The sequence below is a fragment of the Tenrec ecaudatus genome, chromosome 17 (assembly GCF_050624435.1).
Source record: "Tenrec ecaudatus isolate mTenEca1 chromosome 17, mTenEca1.hap1, whole genome shotgun sequence".
Lineage (NCBI taxonomy): Eukaryota > Metazoa > Chordata > Mammalia > Afrosoricida > Tenrecidae > Tenrec > Tenrec ecaudatus.
In genome coordinates this window covers 55,247,322-55,268,973 of record NC_134546.1, presented here as the reverse complement: position 1 = coordinate 55,268,973, position 21,652 = coordinate 55,247,322, and the positions used below count along the sequence as shown (strand labels likewise).

The window sequence follows — 21,652 nt, the reverse complement described above, 5'->3', positions numbered from 1 at the left end:
TCTAGGTGCTTGGCTTCTAAAGCTACTACATGGACTAATAGTCATTTTGACTCCAACAATTTCAAGTTGCAATTGGTCAGTGAAGCCTTTCCAGAATCTTAAATGCTACCGCATAGTCATTGTCCACCCCCCCCCACCCTTTGTCTATCAGTTTGTCATTGTGGAGTGGTTTGGTGTTGCTGTGACAGTGGACGCTATGTCACTGGTATTTCAAATACTAGCTGATCACCCAAAGTGAACAGGTTTCAGCTGAGCCTCCAGATTGAGAACAAACTAAGACATAAGCAAATATGATGAAGAAAGCTGATGGTGCCCGGCTATCAAAAGATTTAGCGTCTGAGGTCTTAAAGACTTGAAGATAAACAAACAGCCATCTAGCCCAGAAGCAACAAAGCCCACATGGAAGAAGCACATCAGCCTGTGTGATCATGAGGTGTCAATGGGATCAGGTATTAGTCATGAAAGAATAACAAATCATATCATTGTGAATGAGGGTGAGTGCAGAGTGGAGACCCAAAACCCATCTGTAGACAATTGGACACCCCTTTACGGAAGGGTCATAAGGAAGAGGTGACAAGCCAGTCAGGGTGCAGTGTAGCACCGATGAAACATACAACTTTCCTCTAATTCCTTAATGCTTCCTCCCCACGATCATGATCCCAATTCTGCCTTACAAATCCGGCTAGACAAGAGCATGTACACGGGTACAGATAAGAGCTGGAAACAGGGAATCCAGGACAGATAAACCCCTCGGGGCCCATGTTAAGAGTAACGATACCAGGAGGGTGAGGGGAAAGTAGGGGGAGAAAGAAGGAACTGATCATACTGATCTACCTATAATCCCCTCCCAGGGGGGTGGACAACAGAAACGTGGGCGGGTGAAGGGAGACATTGATCAGTGTAAGACATGAAATAATAATAATATATAAATTATCAAGTGTTCATGAGGTAAGGAGGGTGTGGAGGGAGGGAAAGAAATGAGGAGCTGATACTAAGGACTCAAGTAGCAAGAAAATGTTTTGAAATGATGATGGCAACAAATGTACAAATGTGCTTGACACATGGATGGATGGATGGATGGATGGATGGGCTGTGTAAAGAGTTGTATGAGCCCCCAATGAAATGATAAAAACAAACAACAACAACAAGAACAAACTAAGAAGGAATAGATGTCCACTTCAGAGGAATTAGCCAATGAAAACCTTATAAATGGCAGCAGAGCATTGTCAGAGACAGTGCCAGAAATAAGACTGAGGAAGAGTTGCCTTCCCAAAGTAGAGTTGGTCATGGTGACATGAATGGAGCAAAGTCTTCTAGACATCCATTTGCTAATGGGGCATGACTCAAGACAGCTGCAAACATCCATTAATACCTTAGAATTATGAAATAGGAATCTAGAAAAATTAGAAGTCATCAAAATGAGACGTAACAAAGAAAGATCAGTATCTTAGGCATTAGTGAGCTGAAATGGACATATTGGACATATTGAATCAAAAATTATATTGTTTATGGGGAATGACACATCAAAAGGAATAGCATCACATTGTCAAAAAAAGGACATTTCAAGATCTATTTTGAAGTATAATGCTGTGATATCTCTCTATTTACAAGGAAATACAATAGTTAACTACATACAAGGAAATACAATCAATGCAAATATTATTTGACTTTATGCATCAACCACTAACACTAGTGATGAAGAATTTTAGCAACATTTCCTGCTGGAAATTGATCAAACATGCGATCCAGATGCATCGATGATTATTGGCGATTGGAACGCGAGGTTGGAAACAAAGAAGAAGGAACAGTAGTTGGAAAGGCTGGTGGTCTTGGCGATAGAGACAAAGCTGGAGTTCATAGGACAGAAGTCTGCAAGACCAAGGACGTCTTTATCGCCAATGTCTTGTTTCCAGCAGCACTAGAGGTGGATTCCTTCAGGTGGAATATACAGACTCAAACTGAGTCCATTGTGTGGGAAAGATGATGGAGAAGGTCAATATCCACACTAAAATGAAGCCAGGGGCTGACTGTGGAACCTACCATAAGGTGCTCATGTGGAAGTTCAAATTGAAATGGAAGAAAATTAGAATAAGTCCATGAGAGTTAAGAGACAATCTTGAATGTATCTCACCTGAATTTCAAGAGCATTTCAAGAATAGATTTGACCCATTCAGAATGAATGACAGAAGACCTGGGATGACATCAAGAACACCGTTCATAAACAAACAAACAACCACCATTCATGAAGAAATCAAACGTCCGAAAGAACAGATCCAGATGGGTGTCAGAGGAGACTGAAACTGATTCCTGACCACAAAGTAGCTAAAACTAACGGAAGAAATAATGATGTCAAAGAGCTGAATAGAAAATTCCAAAAGGCAGCTTGAGAAGACAAAGTACATATTATAATAAGATGTGCAAAGATCTAGGAGTTAGAAACTTCAAGAGGTAGCACACACTCAGCATGTCTTAAATGGAAAGAACTCACGGAAAATTTGAAGCCTTGAGTTACAATATTGAAAGATGCTACAGACAAAATATTGAAATATACAGGAAGCCTCAAAAGACGGGGGAAAGAGTACAGAGTCACTGTACCAAAAAGAACTAGTCAACATTCAGCTATTACAAGAGGTAACGTATGATCAAGAATGAATAGTACTGAAGGAAGAAGTCCAAGCCGCACTGAAGCATTAGTCCCAAACAAGGCTCCAGCAATCGATGGGCTACCAATGGAAATGTCCCAACAAACTGATGAAGCACTGGAAGCACTCACTTGGCTGTGCCAGGAAATTCAGAAGACCTGGCCAACTGCCTGGAAGAGATTCCTATTGGTACCCATTCCAAAGAAAGGTGACAAGCAGATCACTTAAATTATGGAACAATATCATTGATAGCACATGTAAGTAAAATGTTGCTGAAGATGACTCAACAATGTTTGCAGCAGTCCATTGACAGGGAGCTGCCAGAAATTCCGACCGGATTCAGAAGAGGGCGTGGAGCAAGAGATAGCATTGCTGACGTCAGATGGATCTTGGTTAAAAACAGAGAGTACCAGAAAGATATTTTACTTGTGTTGGATCGACTGTGTGGACCATAACAAACCACGGATGGCTTGAGAAGGATGGGCGTTTCAGAGCAGGTTACTGTGCTCATTTGGAACTTTCACTTGACGTCAAAGGCAGGTGTACAAACAGAACCAGGAAACGCTGCCTGATTCCAAACCAAAACGTGTGCATCAAGGATCGCAGCCTTCCACCTGGAGTGCAACTTAATGTAAAGAAGACCAAGCCCCTCACAACTGGCCCCATAGGCAACATCATGATAAATGGAGAAAAGATTGACGTTGTGAAGCATTTCATCTTACCGTATAGACTCGTGTATAAGCCGAGTTTTTTCAGCACGTTTTTAATGCAGTTTTTGTGGTAAAATTAGGTGCCTCAACTGATATTCAGGTCGGCTTATACTCGGGTATATATGGTTCTTGGATCCGCAATCAATGCTCATGGAAGCAACTGTGAAGAGATCCAATGGCACACTGCATTGGGCAAATCTGCTACAGTGAGGCAGAAGGAAAGAAAAAAGAAACAGAGGAATGAACAAGAAAATAAAAATTATATACATAAATGGGCATAAATGTAAAGATTTAAAGATAGGTGTATTTGTCTTTATCTATGGAAGCAGATGAACTTTGGGGCTCTACTTAAATCTTACCTCACTACAAGAACAGTTTGTTCTAATAAGGTGGCATTGCATCACATGCACCTTCCCAGCATTATCGCTGAAGACAAAATGGGAGCATAAACAAATGTAGTGACAAAAGCCGATGGTACCCAGCTATTAAAAGATACAGTGGCTGGGATCTTAAAGGCTTGAAGTTAAACAAGAGGCCATCTAGCAGACAAGCAACAAAGTCCACATGGGAAGATCACACCAGCCTGTGTGATCATGAGGTGTTGATGGGAATAGGTATGAGCAATTTAAAAACAAGAAATGAAATTGACATGTAGGAGCATAGACAAAGAGGAGACCCAAAACTCACCTGTAAGATAACTGACAGTCCCCACAGAAGGACCACACGGAAGGGATGACATATCCAGAGTGCGGTATAATACTGATGAAATACATAACTATCCTCTAGTTCTTTAATATTTCTTCCCTTACTATTGTGGTCTTAGTTTTAGAATATTTATTTGTATAATTAAGATTGTTTGAAGCATGAAATCCAAGGTGGACAACCCCTTCAAAAATAGAAATGGAAACACAACGTGCCCTCACTGACCATAGTGCTATGGAAGACAACACTGGAGACACTGTGCAGAGAGTGTGCCCACCGTACCTGGGGCAACAGGTGAAGGGAGGGCAGCAGGGCAGCAAGAGGAGCAAAGTAGCAAAGTCCCTGAGGAATCCTGAAAATAGACTTCTGACTCAGGGGACAGGGCTTGGCGCTACATCAGATCTGATTGGAAAACACTCATAAGGGTCACCAGACAAACATGGAACTATTGGTTTGGGTTTGGTTTTTCACTCTAGGTCTATCTATATAAGATAGACAGGACAAACAATCCCAAGGAGAAAACAACCAGGACCAGAGGTCATGCGGTGGGGGGACATGGGAGAGGAGGGAGCAGGAAGGGGGAGCAGGGAACCAACAAACTCGGGGATAAGGGAACAACAAGAGATATAAAATTGACAAGGAGAGCATAGAATGCCCGGTAGGGTTTGATCAAGTGTGATGTATCCGAGAGGAACTACTGACAATCAAATAGAGGGTGAACATGATAGTGGATCAGGAGGAAGGTATAAAGAAATAGGAGGCAAAAGCTATTTATAGAGGTATAGCTATAGGCATATATATGTAAATATATTTTTATAAAAGAGATAGAAGCCAATATATTATATATATTTATATGTTAAGTATTAAGATAGCAGATGGACATTGAGTCTCTACACAAGGCCTCCCTCAACACAAGAACCTTTTGTTCTAATAACCTGGCACTCTTTGATACTTACCTTCCCAACACGATCCCTGAAGACAAAATGAGTGTATGAGCAAATGCAGTGAAGAAAGCGGATGGTGCCTGGCTATAAAAATATATAGTGTCTGGGCCGTAAAGGCTTGAAGATAATCTTGCAGGGAAGCAAATAAGCCCACATGGAAGAAGTACACCAGCCTGTGTGATCATGAGGTTTTGATGGGATCAGGTATCAAAAGATCCAAAACAAACAGTAATATAAATGTGAAAGAGAGGGGTTGGAGTAGATACCCAAAGCCCATCTGTAGACAATTGGACATCCCACACAGAAGGGTTATGAGGAAGGAACCATTCAACCAGGGTGCAGTATAGCACCGATGAAGCACACATCATTCCTCTAGTTCCTGAGTGCTTCCTCTCCCCCCACTACCATGACCCAGTTCCTAGTTCTACCTTACAAATCAGGCTAGACTAGAGTACACACATTGGTACAGTTAAGAGCTCTCGACACATGGAATTCAGGACAGATAAAACCCTCACTGCTCAGGAACAGTAGTGAGAGTAGCAATATCATGAGTGTTGGGGCATAGAAGGGGGATGGGGAGAAAGGGGGAACCCATTACAAGGTTGGATATACTGCCCTCCCATCCCTGGGGGGACAAATTACAGAAATGTGGGTGAAGGGAGACAGCAGTGTAAGACACGAAATAGCAACAATAATATACAAATGATCAAGGATTCATGAGGGTGGGGGGGGAAAGGGAGCTGATACCAAAGGCTGGAGTAGAAAGAGGATGTTTTGGAAATGTTGATGGCAACATGTGTACAAATGTGCTTAATACAATTGAATGATGGATTGTTATAAGATTTTTAAGAGCCCCCAATAAAATGATTAATTAAAAAATAAAATGAAAAAATAAAGTCAAATACATCGAATGATATTGCTGGAAAAAATCAGGGGGTGGAGGGGGACTAATTATTCCCTGAGGGCACAGGAGGGGGGGATGGGGGGAGGGAGAGCAGATAGCAATGATGACGACTATGTAAGCCCGCTCAGGGGAATGAATAACAGAATTGTAGGTGAATGGATACATTGGATGGTGTAAGATAGAGCAGAAATTATATATAAAATATAATAACAAGAGTTCCTGGGGGAGAGGGTGGGAGAGGGAGCAGATGAAGGAGCTGATATCAAAGAGTTCAAGAAGAAAGAAATGCTTGAAAATGATGGTGGCAGCAATTGTACAATGATGCTTTATCTAATTGAATTATAGATTTTTATACTATCTGTGAGCTCCCCATAAAATTATGTTTCAAAAAAACCTGCTGCACAAGACCTCTTTAATGTGTTGAAAAGCAAGGCTATTGCTTTGAGGACTGTGGTGGTTAATAAATTCGTGTCAACTTGAAGATCTCTAAGTGTAGGGTGATATTCAGCCTGTCAATCAGGCCACAGTCCGACGGTGCCTCCTTGTGGGCCTGGCCTTCTCATAAGGAGGGTCCCGGGAGCCTCCCCTTCTCGCTCTGCCTTCACCTTCCTGCTGCTGGACCCTGGTGGTGGCCAGAGCCCTGTGATATTACCACCACCATTGCACCCACCAGCCGGTGATCTTGCTGCATTCTGCATCACTGCATGCGGCTGCGTGAGTTCGAAGAAGGGCTATGGACCAGTATCGGACTTTGGGGTTTCACGATCTTGTTTTGTCTGTCCTTGTTTGTTATGTTAGGTACCATCAAGTCAATTTTGACCCAAATGACAGAGTACACCTGCACCACAGGGTCACGAGCCACGCCCCATCCAAGATGGTTCAGGGGCCTCAGGACCAACCCTGTGAAGTTTCCCGATCATCAGGAGTGTGTGCATCTCAGCCATGGTTCTCTTCCAGCTCTGCAGTCCCACTTTTTTTTTTTTTTTCACAAGAGAAAAGCTTGTAGTTAGTTCAGGGATTGTTTGCTGGCCCTTAGGAGCGTTTTCCAATCCAGTCTGTTGGGGCACCACGCCCTGGCCCCAAAGTCCACTTTCAGCATTCCCTGGGGACCTTGCCACTCCATTCCCTTGCTGTTCCGCTGCACTCCCCCAGTGATTTGCCTCGGTGTGGTGGGATCAGGTCAGGTGCAATTCCCATACTGTGTCTCCGGTGCAGTCCCCTGTATCGCCCTTAGTCACTGATTGGCATCATTTCTCATAGTGGGGCCAGCCATGTTGTTCTCTCTGTGGACTGGCTGCTCTACTCAGGAACATCATCATCACAGCCTGGTGGGCCAGGCTGTGCTCCACTCTCTCCTCCTGCCCCTTCATCTTCTCCCGTGTGCTCTGATCAGATATGTTCATCTCTGCAGTCCCACTTTTGACTGATCTGCCGCTAATCATAGATTTGTAACAACTTCCTTGGTGGCATGCCCTCTGGAAGTAGCCACGTGGCTGGGAATCCTTGGACATCGGGAGGCCCTGGTGCTGACACGCGTCCCTCATCTGGTGGTGTTCTGTCACTGTCTTAGTCCTGTGTAAGACTCAATAAAAAGACCTACCTAGACCTGTGCTTTACAATCATCTTGAGATTTAAAAAAATCATAACCAACTGGGGATCATTAAAAGATAGATTCTGATTCGGTTGACGTTAGGCACAAAGGCAAGTTCTCAGCAGGGGGTCCAAGTCGAAGCAACTGCTTCGAAGCTCTGGAGCAGACCATTCACATTTCAGAGCTGAGGTGAGGATCCACCTGCTTCCCCGCCCCTCCCACCCCCATCCTGTGTTCGGAGCCTTAGCCCTTTGAACTTCAGCATCTAGTGCATGAGACCGGTGTGAGACTGCCCCACATCCTTCAAGGCTTAGCTGAGTTAGCACCAAGACCCAGTCACTTTGCCCAGGGCCCACCCAGCTCTGGACCTCATACTCTATAGGCTTGCCGGACATCAGTCTGAAAGAGCCTTGATGATAGTGGGTTGCAGGGATGTGTTTAGGTGCAGACTCCCCCAACCAATGCTCTTAGAAACAAGGATTCTGCTTTATTCCCCTTAAGCACCCCGTGACTGGTCCAGAGAATATTCTCCATCACCCGAGGGCTAAGTCAGAGAGGGAGGAAGCCCGGAAAGCAGTGGCTTCATTCACCTCTTCCGCCCCTCCTCCTCCTGTCCATGTTCACCTGCATGAGACAGGGCTCAGGGGGTGCATGGAGATCATTGATGACGTCATTCGAGATGCAAACATTCTCCTGCAGGGCCTCTGCATAATATCTTTATTAAGCTCAGGTAGCGATCTGCCAAACACTTCTGGATACTTGGGGGAGAATTTTCTCTCTTGCATAAAATAAATGGCTCTTAAACTGTAACATGTGATCAATGTAAGCATGCAAGTACAAAGTGAGCTAGAATTAAAAGGCGTTGCGTAGAAACTTTTTTTTTTTTTAGGAAGTCGAATGAAATGTGATTGGAATAAACCCTTCTGACTGAAACCTGGGGCCTGGGTACAGCATGCCCTCTGCCCTCGGCAGCTCCTGGAGACACAAGACCCCAGTCCCTCTGGGACAGGAGCCGCAGCCTCACTAAGCCAGGAGGAACCCTGTTCCTGCCTGCTGGGAGGGCAGAGGAAGGTGGTCTTCCCAGACCACTCAGCTACATAGCTTCGCCTTGTTCAAGTGCAGCACCCACTTCTCTGCCAGTGCCTGGGGCTGCCTTCACTCTTCACTGCTCCCAACTATTAAGATTGGGCAGTCTTCCAGAGGTTTCCAGAGAATTCGCCAATGAGTCACAGAGGCCTCAGGGCCACCTAATTTGACCAGACCTCCAAACTCCAGCACACTTCAGAAGACTGCATCAGCTCCTGTGTGCACTCTGCTGTGTCCGCTGTTTGTGGTCGGCACGCAGAGGGGCATGTCCACTCACACCCAGACAGTAAAAAGGCAGCCAGACCAATGGGTATGTGAGTTTCAGGCAAAGCTTGAGTCCTGGGCCAGCCCCCTGGCCTGGCTGCCCAGGTAAGCCAGGTAAACAGGGTCTAGCCCTTGAACGCCAAGGCCCTACGATCGCAGCTGTGCCTGGAAGTGCTCACAGCGGGGGTGCTTCATGGTCAGCCCATAGATGGGGGTCATATCCACCTTCTTGCCTGGCAACACGCTGAACTCCACCTGCTGCAGCAGGATGGCCAGGAAGAGGAAGACCTCCCAGCGGGCAATGGTCTCCCCGATGCACTTCCGCTTGCCCATGCCAAAGAGAATCACCCTCTCGCTCAGCACCTTGTTGATGGTGCCATCTGCGAGGAGAAACCTCTCAGGCCGGAACTCAGATGGGTCGCCCCACAGCTTCCTGTAACGAGAGTGAGGCAGCTGAGGTGGCAGGCTGAGGGCTTAGAGCCCCAAATGGGTTGCTCCCCAACCCCACAGGGCAAGGGATGGGCAGGTGGCCCAGGGACCAGAGGGCCTCAAATCTGGAGGAGGGTGAACCCAGGCAGTCCTGTCAACTTACTGGTCATGGTTGATTTGCCACTGGTTCACAAAGACACAACGGCCCTTGGGGATGTAAAAACCATTCAGATTTGTGTCTCTCGTGGTGCTGGGAAGGGAAGGAAGCTTGGTCAAGTTGCGGGGCCACACAGATAGCCCCTGCCTCCCAGGCCATGTCTCCTCCCCGAAGCGCTGAGGCGGGGCATGGACTTGGTTCAAACCCAGTGGGGGGGCTAGCTGTGGCTCATGGGGCCTCACCTGTGTGGGATGGTGAAGGGCAGGAAAGAGGAGTGTCGGAAAGTCTCCAGGATGAAGGCCTCCAGGTAGGGAAGCTGGAGCCTGTCAGAGAGTCTGGGCTGCCTCGCCCTGCCAATCACTGTGTCTACAGAACACAAAGGACCGGATGGGGCTCAGAGGACGCCCAAACCTTGTCCTAGCCACTTGTGGGGAGCCTTTGGAAGGGGGTAATCACCTACCCAGTTCTTCCTGGACCTTTTTCTGTACCTTGGGTCTTGTCACCAGGTACATGAGGCTCCAGGAGATGGCAGTTGTGACCGTGTCAAAGCCTGGACAGGGCAGAGTCAAGAGAAAGGTTAAAGCGATGACAGGCCAAGGAAGATGGGCGCACAAAGGACACGATAGGGGAGCTCGTACCAGCTCCGAAGAGATCCATGACGACATTAACAATCTTGCTGTCGGACAGCTGAATGTTTGCGTTCTCATCCAGCTTCTTGTCCTGACAGTGCTCAATCAGGCTGTCTGTGATGTCCCGGATGTGGCCCTGGGTAGAGCGGGCCAGGCGTGAGCGAAATCCCAAATGCAGACCCACCCCTCAATCTTGGTCTGGCCCCTCGCCATCACTGGCATTTTGCTGAAGAGGAGATCCCAGCTACTGTCTACCTCTCTGAAGCTTGTGCCTGCTTTAAAACACCGGCAATCTCCTCTCCAGGGCAGACACACAGAACTGTGACCTCTATTGTAGAGGGACCTGACTATTCAGTGAGCATTGCTATCTGGTGAATGGGCAGAAGGGCAGATCAAGAAAAAGGCCTATCTCCCAGCCAAGGATCCACTCCACCCCATTCAAACTCACTGCCACTGTATCACGCTGACTCACGGCGCACCTACAGGACAGGACAGAACTGCTCCTGTCGGTTTCTCAGACGAACTCTTGATGGGAGCAGAAACCTCATCTTTCTCCCGAAGAGCAGCTAGTGGTCTTGAACTGCTTACCATGCAGTTAGCAGCTCAACACATAACCCGCTACCCCACGAGGGCTCCGACCACTCCACTAGTGGCTTCCAAACCCTGAGTAAGGTCTCCCTTGAAGATCTGTCAAGCATCATGCCACTCCTCTCTCTGACTTCTTGGCCCTGAACCAATGCCCCCCGCCCCATCCCACATCCCTCCAGTGTTTCCCTCGTGTACCTTCTCAAAGGTCTTGTAGTGCTCCTTGAGTATCTTCTGGATGAAAACAAAGAACTTTTCATTCAGGTCCTTGAAGCCCTTCAGGGTGGAGTTGGGCAGGTAGCGGAGGATGGGGATGAAGTCGGCAGAGTTTCCAGAAGCGATCACCTCCCCAAACTCATTGCTCAAGTTGACGAGGCTAAGAAGCTCTTGGTCGTCATGGTCGTAGCGGCGGCCAAAGCAAATGGCAGAGATGACGTTGGCCACCGACACCACCACGTACCTATAGGGGTCAAAGTGCCCATCCTGTGCCATCAGCTCCTGGAACTTGTTGATGAGAAACTCAGCCTCCTTGCTCACGTGCTCCTCCAGGTAGCAGGAGGACGCAGAAGCTGGGTCTGCGGCCATGGAGAAGCTCTTCAGGGCGTTCTGGGCCAGGCGCCGGCGGGCAGCCCACATGGGTCCAGAGTCAGGATTGAAGGTCAGGCTCTGACCATCAGCGACCAAGCTGAAGCTGTATAGGTCAGGCCGGCCCTTGAAGTCATCCCCCTGCCGCACCAAGGCCTGCCGGATGGTGTCCAGGCCACTGAGCACCAGCACAGGTGTGCTGCCAATGCACACCTGCATCACATCCCCGTACTGCTGGCTCAGCCTCGTCAGCGCCAGGTGCGGGTTCTTCCCCAGGGTCAGCACGTGCCCGATCAGAGGCCAGCCCCAGGGCCCTGGGGGGCTCTTCAGGCCTTCGGGGACCTGTGCCTTCCAGCTTCTAACCACCCAGAATACCAGGCAGAAGATGGCAGAGGCCAGGAGGAGCTCGGTGGCAGAGACGGTGATTCCAAACACAGACAGCATGGTCAGCTCCACGTCTCTAGGAGGCTGGTGAGAAGAGAGGGCAAGAAGAAAGGGTAAGACCTCAGCTTGGGAAATGAGGAGAGCAAGGATCTAAAGCCCAGCATGCGAATCCGCGAGAGGGGAAACCCTGCTGCCCACAGAACTGGCCCCTGGGAGCAAAGGGGGCAAGGAGGTGGGGAGGAGCTGCTTGTTTAACTCCCACCGAGGACAAGAATCTCAGCCCCTGCTTCCGCCAGTTCTGCCCATAAGCCCATGAGGCAGGCTTCCGTGAGGCTAAGAGAGGGTAACTCGCCCAAGGTCAGACAGCCCAGAAGTGTGGGCTGGCTCTAGGCTCCTAACCTAAGCAGTCCATTTCCACAATCCTCTCTCTTGAACTATTGCAAACATTTAAAACAACGTTTACCCAATGTCAGTGCGATTTCCCTACAGCTCAGTGTTTTAGAAAATCACCTTTGTATTCAGCCACTGGCACCATACTAAACAGTAATGTCTCCGTGGGAGTGCTGGTTTGTTAGGACGTGTCGATCTGTTATCACCAGAAATCTTTTAAGTATGACCACCCTGCTGGTAAAACACCCCAACGGGAAGGAATTAGAGATGGTCCCCACCATTGACCTCATTTCACATTTGGGGAAACTAGCCTCCAGTAGAGGCACCACCTAAAGTCACTTGGGCTCAGACCTCTGCAAAAATTCCCTTGGGAAGCTTTTAGCTACTGTCCCAGGTACCACCTTGGAAGAGCAGTCAGACCAAGGAGGGCTGGCCTCTCCCTAGAAGCCCTCTCCACTGCTCAATCTCAGGCTCTAGGAAGTCCCACGAGACACTGGGACAGAGGGGAAGGGAGCAGGGGACAAGGCAGACACTGCTCATGTCACACTGCCTCAGCCCCAGGTGCATGGGCTCTCCTATATGCAACTGACCTACCGTTTGAATGTAGTCCGGGGCCAGCTAGATCAAGGCTCCCGGTCCCAGAATTCCAGGCCAGGGTTTTGGTTGTGTTCGATTCTAATGAATGAACTGCGGCGGGAGCTGCTTGGGCTTGCCAGTGTAGGGAATAGTCCCCTTAACCAGGCCTGCCAGAAAAGTCGGGAATGGAATTTTGGAACTCGGGAATGGATCTGGATTTAAACAGTGAGCCTTTCTGTCCAGACGGGGTCTAAGAGTCTCTGCAGAGAAGGTGTGCAAACTCATGGATCCAGCTCGCTGAGGCATCAGACTCTGAGTGTTTGCTCCGTGTAGTGGACTGCAGGTCCAGAGCCCAGCGCTCCATGGAGAGCCCTTGGACTATCCATGTTATCTCTCTGGACTGCCTGAGGAACCTGGGGAACCTGGGTCCTCCCTGACCACCCAGGGAGAAATGCACCTGCTCCCAGCTTCCCTCAGCTGAGTGTTCTCTCCAGCCACCTGATGGAGAAAGCCCAAGGTGGCCAGGAGTCCGTGGGTGTTGGAACTGGAGCCTAAGAGGAGGTTCATCTCAAAGTCTTTGGGTCTCTGGGTAAGTCTTGCCCTTCCTCTGGCCTCGTTCTCCCAACCAGGGGGCTTGGCTGCTAGTCCTCTTAGGTTTCTTAGTCTCCACTCAAAGGACATGTAAAAGCAATGTCATACCTAGAAGACCTTTTGTTAGCAGGGAAGAGGGCAGCCAGGAGCCCCCAGCACTCACCTGTGTCTTCCAGGAGGTGTTGAGCTGAGCTGAGAAGGTGGTCTCTGATCCCAGGGACCCCAAAGAAGCGCAGGGATGTTTCCAAGAAGCTCACCTCCGGGTGAGTTTATAGGCGGCCGCATGGCCACGCCTACTTCCCTGGAACCAATAAGGGGGTGGGGTGCGGAGAGGGACAGCCTAAGGGGGGTGGGGGGTAATAACTCTAGGGTGGGTGGGGGAGAATCCACTGTGCTGACGCGTCCTCTAAGTCCCTGCACGCAAAGGGATGGGGATTAGGGAGGCCTTGGACGCCCCCCCCCCAATTCCCAAGCACCCCACGAACAGTGCAGAAGCCAGCCGAGGTATTGCTGGAGGGGTGGCTAGGAGGAGAGGTCCCGGGCAGCTCCGACAAAGGGTCTGCGGAACCTCCCGGTCCCCTCCTTTTGGAAGCTTTCAGAACCTTGGACGCGCCAGTGCCTCCCTGGCGCGGCCAGCTGGGGGCGGGGCTGCTGGCTGGTGCTCTTTCCCCGGGATACGTTGTCCGGCTCGCGTGCGAAGCGCGGCGACCCCAGCCCCGAGGTCACAGAGGCCGGAAGGTGCCCCAGGACTAGCCCTAGGCCCAGAGCCCAGACAGGAGTTCGCAGCCCGGGTCGCCGGCCGCAGGGCTCGGGGTGGGGGTGGGGGTGAGGGGCGGCTCCCTCTCCAGACCCGCGGAGCGAGCAAGCGAGCGCTCCCTCGGGAGTGCTCCCTCCAGGGCCACCTTCGGCCAGCTGCCACCTCGGGGCACTGTCACCCCGAGCCCACCGGCCTTCCAGGCGCCCTTGCAGCCCACGGGCTCGCTAGCTCTTTGGCGGGGCGCCAGTGGGGGTTCGTGGCCAGCTCCAGACATCGAAGCCCTGGGGTCGCTCTGGGGAAGGGTCGCAGAGAGAGAGAGAGGGTGTGTGTGTGTGTGTGTGTGTGTGTGTGTGTGTGTGTGTGTGTGTGTGTGTGTGTGTGCTCGCGTGCCTCGGGCACATCCCTCCAGGGGCAGAGGTCACGCGCCTGGCCCGCCCCACCTGGAGGGGGGCGCGGTGCGGAGTCGAGGCGTTGCGTGAGAAGGGCCCGGCGGGGCCGCCTAGTTCCCGGGCCCTCGCGGGTCCCTGCACGGTCACGCGACGGGGAGGAGGGAGCCGGGGGCGGGCCCGCAGAGGGGGCAGAGCAAAGGGCCCGCTTGCGTGCGGACGCCTGCGTGTGCCTGCATTTTTTGGGTCCACGCCTGTGGCAGGACACGCAGCCCCAGCGCCGCCCAGCACGCCTGGCTGGCTGCCTTGCACTCCGTCCCCCGCCTGAGTGTGCCAGCTATTTCGTGATAGCTCCACCTGTCCCGGACGAGACGACAACAACCCCTGTCCCAGCCGTTGGCTCCAGCCGGGAAAACAAAGGCTCCGAGGTCACCTCACGCGATGCACAAACATCTACCAGGGGCCCACGGTGTGCCAAGTCCTGTTCCCGGCGGGCGCTGGGAGGACCCGTGGGCGTGAACGAAACGGAGCAGGCGCTGGCATTCTGGGGATGGGGCAGGGGACTGATGTGGAGCAGTTTGGAAGGGAAGTGGCCCCAGAAAGCCTCCCGAGAGGGTGCTCCTAAGCGAGGCTGGGACTCTGCCTTGGCATGAGGCACGTTCGAAGGAAGAGCGCCCTTGGCAAGAGGGATCAGCACGTCCCAAGCAGGGGACTGTGAAAGTGGGCAACAGCATTGTTGCCTGGGGCCTGGGGAAGTGTGGCATGTCGTGGGGAGGAGGGTGTCCTGGGGACGGCCAGTAGCACCCCCACTGAGAAACAGGGAAGTGCTTCTTATCACATGGAGACAGGAGACATGGTGGACTCTGAGGAGCAAGATCAGCTGGCTACCACGATTCTGTTTGATGGGACAAGGACGCATGACGCCGACGTGTCCAACTGCACTGCCACACCCTAGTCCAGGCCCCACCATTGCGCTAGAAAACCTAACAGCCACCTAGAGGGGTCCCTGTCGCGCTTATACCCGGCTCCGGCTGGAATTCCATGCACTTCCGGAGACACCCAGGACGGTCCTCTGACAATGCAAATGCTCCTTGTTCTGGCACCATACCTTAGCGCCTGTCACTCTGAACATAGATACCAGACGCTTGAGCCGCGAGACTTCTATCAGGTATGCCAAGGAGTCCTGGTGGCACTGACAAAGGAGCGTCGTGCTGCTTGTCTAAAGGTGGGCAGTTCAAACCCGCCACAGGAGAAAGATAAGCCTGGCTGCACCTGTAAAGATTCACAGCTTCGGAGAACTGATGCAGGGGCCCCATGAGTCAGAATTCACTGGAAGGCCGTGGGTTGGGTGTTTTAGTTTGTTTGATTTGGGTTTGGGCTTGGGGATTAGGTCTGCCCTGGGGAGCTCTGGGGACACCGTTAAATTTGGCCTGCTAGCCAGAAGGTCAGAGGTTCAAGCCCACCAGCAGCTTGTCAGAAGAAAGATGAGATTGTCTGCACCTATAAAGATTAGAAGCCCCGTGGAACCATTCTGCTCTGTGCTATAGGGTCACGATGTGTTGGAATCAACTCAATAGCAATGGGTCGGACTTTGGTTTGAGGTGTATCACACTCAAAAACACCAAACTTACTGCCACCGAGTTGATGCCAACTTCTAATGACCCTATAGGACTGGGCAGAACTGCCCCTGTGGGTTTCAGAGACTAACTCTCTACAGAAATAGAAAATGCCGTTTTTCTCCCATGGAGCAGCTGGTGGTTTTGAACTGCTGACCTTGTAGTTAGCAGCCCAATGCATAAGCACTATGCCTCCATAACTCTTTTGGGTTTTCAGGCCTGCCCATATCTGCTTCTGAAGTCCTCACTTTAATCCTCAGCTAAAATATCACCTCCTCCTGGAAGCCTGCCTGGGCTTCCCCAGCAGCAGCTTAAGTGTCTCCCGGTGTATGTCTTCAGCCCTCCTCAGTTCTCAGAACATCTGACCCCAACCTGCCACTCCTTCCTGCAAGTCCCAACGCAGAGAACCAGCCTGTGGGAAAGGGCTGTCATGAACCAGGTCCTTCCACTGGTGATATGAACAACCGGTAAAGGAGTTGAGAGGACCTCTGGTGGCGTGAAGAGTTACAAAATAATAACAGTATATAATTGATCAAGGATTCATGAAGGTGGGAAGGAGGGGGAAAAGAGGAGCTGATACTAAAGGCTCAAGTGGAAAATGTGTTGGAAATGATTATGGCAATGTATGTACAAATATGCTTGATATAATTGAGGTATGGAATATTATAAAAGCAGTAAGAGCCCCTAATAAAATGATTTTTTAATCATTTTATTGGGGGCTCATACAGTTCTTATCACAATACATACATACATACATTGTGTCAAGAACATATGTACAAATGTTGCCATCATTCTCAAAATATTTGCTTTCTGCTTGAGCCCTTATATCTGCTACTCATTTTCCCCCTCCCTCCCCACTCCCCCTACCTCATGAACCCTTCATCATTCATATATTATTATTAATTTGTCATATATTACACTGTCTGGCATCTCCCCCTGCCCTCTTCTCTGCTGTCCCTCCCCCAGGGAGGAGGCTATACGTAGATTCCTGTAATCAGTTCCCCCTTTCTACCCCACATTCTCTCCACCCTCCAGGCATCGCCACTCTCATCACTGGTTCTGTAAAATGATTTTTTTAAAGAGTCACAGTCTCAGAAACTCACAGGGGCAGTTCTACCCTGTCCTGTAGGGTCACTTCGAGTCAGAATCACCTTGATGGCATTGAGTTTGGGTTTTTCTAAAGCAACTGAGCACAACTACAAGAATGATGTTAAGCCCAAAGTGCTGACACAATAAGGGGGTATTTTAGACAGCATTTAGACAACAGACTAGGCAGGAGATGAGTGAGTTCTTGCTGGGGAGTTCTTACTGAGGAGCCTCATGGTACCCAAGGGAAGGGTCTCCTTCAGCCTCAGTTGCAGCTAGAGCCAGAGAGAGCAGAGGAGAGGGGAGGGGAGGGGAGAGAAGACTGCCTGTGTGAAAGCCTCATGTGAGGAGCAAGGCCCTCCCACCCCCCACCCCCCCTTGCTCTGAAGCCCACCCTCTCCTGCTCTTAGAACCTCCATAGTATGCCAGCTCTCAGGAACCATGGCCGCCCAGGCATTGGGGCTGAAGACCAGCGAGTGCTGGGATCCCTAACCAGGGACTCAGGAAAGCCCTTTGCTGGTTGGAAGAGGCAGAACTTTGCTCAGATTCCCTAATGGACTTTTGCCCTCAAGTAAATTAATTAGCTCATTAAGTCAGCTCCTCTTCTAGTTTTCAGTTGTAACTACCAATATGAGGAAGGAGAAGGCTCCGGGGACACATGGAAAGTCACAGTAAAGCCCAGAATTCTGCCCTCCTGCTTCCAGGCCATGGCTAGCCACAACCACCACCCCACTCCACCCAACCCCACTCCACCCACCATGGTTTACTTTCCACACTCCCACAAAACCCCAGGCGGTCAAACATGGACAGCTCCAACCCGTGGGCCAGCCCCGCACCAATCACCCATGCCCTGGAGAAGAGAGGGCCCCCTGGGATTCCATGCGGCCTGTGCACTTCCCATCACCAAGCCCTGTCTCAGCTGAGAACCCACAATGACCAGGAAGGGGGGGCCTCACTGAGCACGAAGCAGAGAAGGAGGGAGACAGGCAGGAGGTTAAAGGACCTTGACCCGAACCTGAACACCTGCTTGTGAGTCAAAGTTCACCCACCTTTGCGTGCGAAGCTCTTTGGCTAGGAACCCCCAGCGATCGATTCCAGGAACAGCAGGCCAAGGGGGCAGTGGGGAGGGGTGAGGACTCTGGCTGAAGCAATGCAGAAGGCTGAGGATCTTGGCCCAGCAGTTATCCCCGGTAGCACTTTTGGTTGAATCTCTGAGGGCTGCGTGGTAGAGGAGAGGGGAGTGAGCAAGACCCACACTAACCCCCACTCCACAGTGTAGGCGGAAAGTAGGCCCCAAACAGCGTAGGGCAAAGGCAGGAGCTAGAGAAGGCGAGATCCTTGTAAGCTGGGGGCCTGGAGAGACCCCTGGAGAACCCTAACCCTAACCTAACCCTAACCCTAATACTAAAAACCCTAACCCTAACCCAAACCCTAACCTAACCCAAGCCCTAACCCTAACCCTAACCCTAACCTAACCCTAACCCTAACCTAACCCTAACCCTAACCCTAACTTAACCCTAACCCTAACCCTAATCCTAACCCTAACCCTAACCTAACCCTAACCCTAAACCTAACCCTAACCTAACCCAAACCCTAACCCTAATCTTAACCCTAACCCTAACCTAACCCTAACCCTAACCTAACCCTAACCCTAACCTAACCCTAACCCTAACCTAACCCTAACCCTAACCTAACCCTAACCCTAACCCTAACCTAACCCTAACCCTAACCTAACCCTAACCCTAACCCTAACCTAACCTAACCCTAACCCTAACCTAACCCTAACCTAACCCTAACCCTAACCCTATCCCTCAGACCTTTGGAAAAGACTGGGGTCTTCACAAGGAAGCGGAGGAGGAAGTGAATGGGAAGACAGTCCTCATCACGACCTGCAAGGCCATTTCAGGTATGGATGCGGGCGTCTGCGACCTCCTCCTTTGTCACGAGCCTGCCCCCTGGCTCAGTGCTGTCCAGCCACAAAAGCCTCTTTGACCCTCCAGGGTCAGACCCTGCAGGAAGCAGAACATCTCCTCCATCTGGGTCATTGAGGAGAGTTGCATGAAGGAATGGATTTTAAAGATGGAGGCAAGGTGTAGGGGCACCAATGGGTGACGATGCAGCACCAGAGGGAGTGCAAGAGCAGAGCCAGAAGTTGAAGGGTAGAAGCAAAAGCTAAGACCCAGAAAGGGTGATTATGGAGAAGCTATGGAGAGGAAGTACTGTGTGTGGCCAAGGGTCCGAGCTGGCTTGCAGAGACGCTGCCAGGAAAGAGCCAGGGCATCAATGCCTCCGTCCACTCTCACCAAGTCCTCTCATGCCCTGCTGGCGCCCTGCTGAGTTGATTTAACCAATGTCAGAGAGCAAGGGGACCCGTCAATGTGGCCCGCAGGCAGGGAAGGGTAGAGAGGGGATATGAAGGGACAAACAGAAGACCCCCAGCCCTCTGACTCAGAGCCTTTGCATGTGCTGTTCCCTCCTCCTGGAAGCATCTCTCCCCAGGCCCTCTTGTTTTGTTTCTTCTCGATTTGGCCTGTGAAAAACTGTAACTGAGATTCCCACCGTCCCTGACTCTGTACGGAGAAGGGACACAGAACAGAATTTCAAATGGACACCAGAGTTTCTGGAGCCATGAAGGCTGGATGAGCCCCCAAAGGAATCTTTCAACCTTAAGCCAAAAATAGTCCCCTGAAGTCTCCTTAAAAGCAGTTATTAACCAGTAAAAAAAAAACATGTCTCCTTGCTTTTTCTTTTTTTTTTTCACACTAACAGCCTTATATTATTTATTGTTAAACTTGATTAGGAAGCAAAAAAACAAGGAATAAACCAGGTTATTTGCCAATAGAAGTTCAAGTCATCAGATGGGGACAAAATTTGAGCCTGGGAAAATGCGGCCATGCGTGCCACCCTTCAGGGGGCTCCTTACAGCCCCAGCTTGGTTCTTCTCCAATGTCTTCTCTTGGAGTTGTGCCTGATTTTATTACCGGTTTTCATTCGAATCCATTGGGGAATGGGCCAATTCTGCTTCTGTTTCTTGGCCAGGAATCTCTATATCCTGAAAGTCTTACAAGACGACATGCTGAAGCCTGGAGCACCACCACACTCGGGGTGGCAGAGAAACGGAGAGAGGGCGTCTCCTTGCTTTTTCAAAGATGCATCTACCAAGTGACAACCGCCGCTTGAAAGATTAGATGGGAACTTCGGGGGGTTGGCGGGGAGTTTCCTGTCCACGGGGAGGAGCGGTTCGAACAATGAAGAGCAAGGATGGCTGCATCCCTGGAGACTTCCATCAGTGGCACTGACTGGTACGGCTCCCAGCAGCTGTGTGTGTTGCTGTGTCTAGTCTCGACAACGAAACTCAAAATGAAAAATCTCTATGGTTCACAACTGTCTGCTCCCCAGCCAGTCACGAAGAGCGTGGAGGGCCGGTCCCAGGGCAGCTAGGAGAGGCAAGTTTGGAAAGGGCCCACTGGCTGGTAGTGTGGCGTGTGGTTTCTGGGACGAAGGGAGTTGGGAGTCTGCAGCAACAGCAGCCACTAGCCTCGTGTGGCTGTCTACATTAAAATTCAACCCGATTAGGAAAAAATCGGATGAGCAGTTCAGTTCCTCCTTTGCACTGGCCACGTTGGGAGCCCTCAACAGCCACGTGAGACTAGCGACTAGCCTCTTAGGCAGCACCCAGACAGGTCATTTCCGTCGTAGCAGGAAGTTCTGTCAGACCAGTGGTTCTCAATCTTCCTCAAGGCGCGACCCTCTCATGCAGTTCCTCATGTGGTGGGGACCCCCAACCATAACATTATTTTCATTGCTACTTCAGCACTAGCATGTTGCTACTGTTATGAATCGGGCCACCCCTGTGAAAAGCTCGTTCGACCCTCAAAGGGGTCGCGACCCACAGGTTGAGAACCGCTGTGTTAAACAGACCTGGCCTGGAGGTAGAGACACCAGGTAAGAAGTTCTTACAAAAGTCCCCATAGAACGTGGTGCCAAGGGCCTGCGCCAGGGCAGTGGCTGTAATAATGGAGAGAAGGGGTCCGAGGGGGCAAGAGGTGTTTGGACAGTAAGGTTCTGAGGATTTGACCAGAGTAGAATGACAGGTGGAGTGTCAGGTTTATGGCTGGGTGACAAGACCCAGTTTAGCATGCTAAGGAGGCAAAGGCAGAGGGCTCTGGGTGAACCTGTGTGGCAGGTGACTAAGTGCCCAGGTAGGAAGCTCGTCCATATCCAGCAGCCATACACATACAAAGCTCCCGTCTATGTACATACAGAGATCTGTCCCCTCTGCCAGGCCTGGGCACAGGCATGAGGGGACCCACCGGGTAGTGAAAGATTGGGCTCAGGGGTGCAGTGGGTTATAATGGCCACAGGGGACTCACAGGCAATACTCACAGTTAGGGGCTTTATTAGGGAAGTAACAGGTCACAGTGCAGGATCAGAAAAGGTTTAGGATACAGTTCTTCCATGAGACAGTCTCTTCTTAGTTGTGCCCACAGGCAGGCCTCACCCTCTTGGTGCTCTGGCCTTAGACCCTTGGGCTGACCTTGCCTTTGCCCTTCTCAGATAAGTGTCACAAAATGCTTTCACTCCACCCATAAGTGCCCAAAGGTACCCCACCCTTCCAGCAAGCCTCCCACCCAACAA

General features: G+C 50.6%; 1 protein-coding gene across 1 annotated transcript; it reads right to left on the bottom strand.

The window, feature by feature from the left end:
* Positions 1 to 8,187: 8,187 nt before the first annotated feature.
* On the bottom strand, positions 8,188 to 13,441 carry CYP1A1 (cytochrome P450 family 1 subfamily A member 1). The gene is made up of 7 exons (XM_075535694.1): positions 13,333 to 13,441; positions 10,842 to 11,696; positions 10,068 to 10,194; positions 9,890 to 9,979; positions 9,672 to 9,795; positions 9,436 to 9,522; positions 8,188 to 9,276 (listed from the first exon to the last, which is right to left on the bottom strand). The coding sequence occupies exons 2-7, from the start codon at positions 11,670 to 11,672 to the stop codon at positions 8,991 to 8,993; spliced, it is 1,545 nt and encodes a 514-aa protein (XP_075391809.1). The 5' UTR covers positions 11,673 to 11,696; positions 13,333 to 13,441; the 3' UTR covers positions 8,188 to 8,990.
* Between the last annotated feature and the right edge of the window lie 8,211 nt (positions 13,442 to 21,652).

Excerpts from the sequence above, each read along its gene's own strand:
- CYP1A1 (XM_075535694.1), bottom strand. The coding sequence starts at position 11,672 with ATGCTGTCTGTGTTTGGAATCACCGTCTCTGCCACCGAGCTCCTCCTG. Across the intron at positions 9,980-10,067 it reads CATGGATCTCTTCGGAGCTG|GCTTTGACACGGTCACAACT; the intron begins GTACGAGCTCCC and ends TGCCCTGTCCAG. Across the intron at positions 9,277-9,435 it reads TGGCAAATCAACCATGACCA|GAAGCTGTGGGGCGACCCAT; the intron begins GTAAGTTGACAG and ends CTCTCGTTACAG.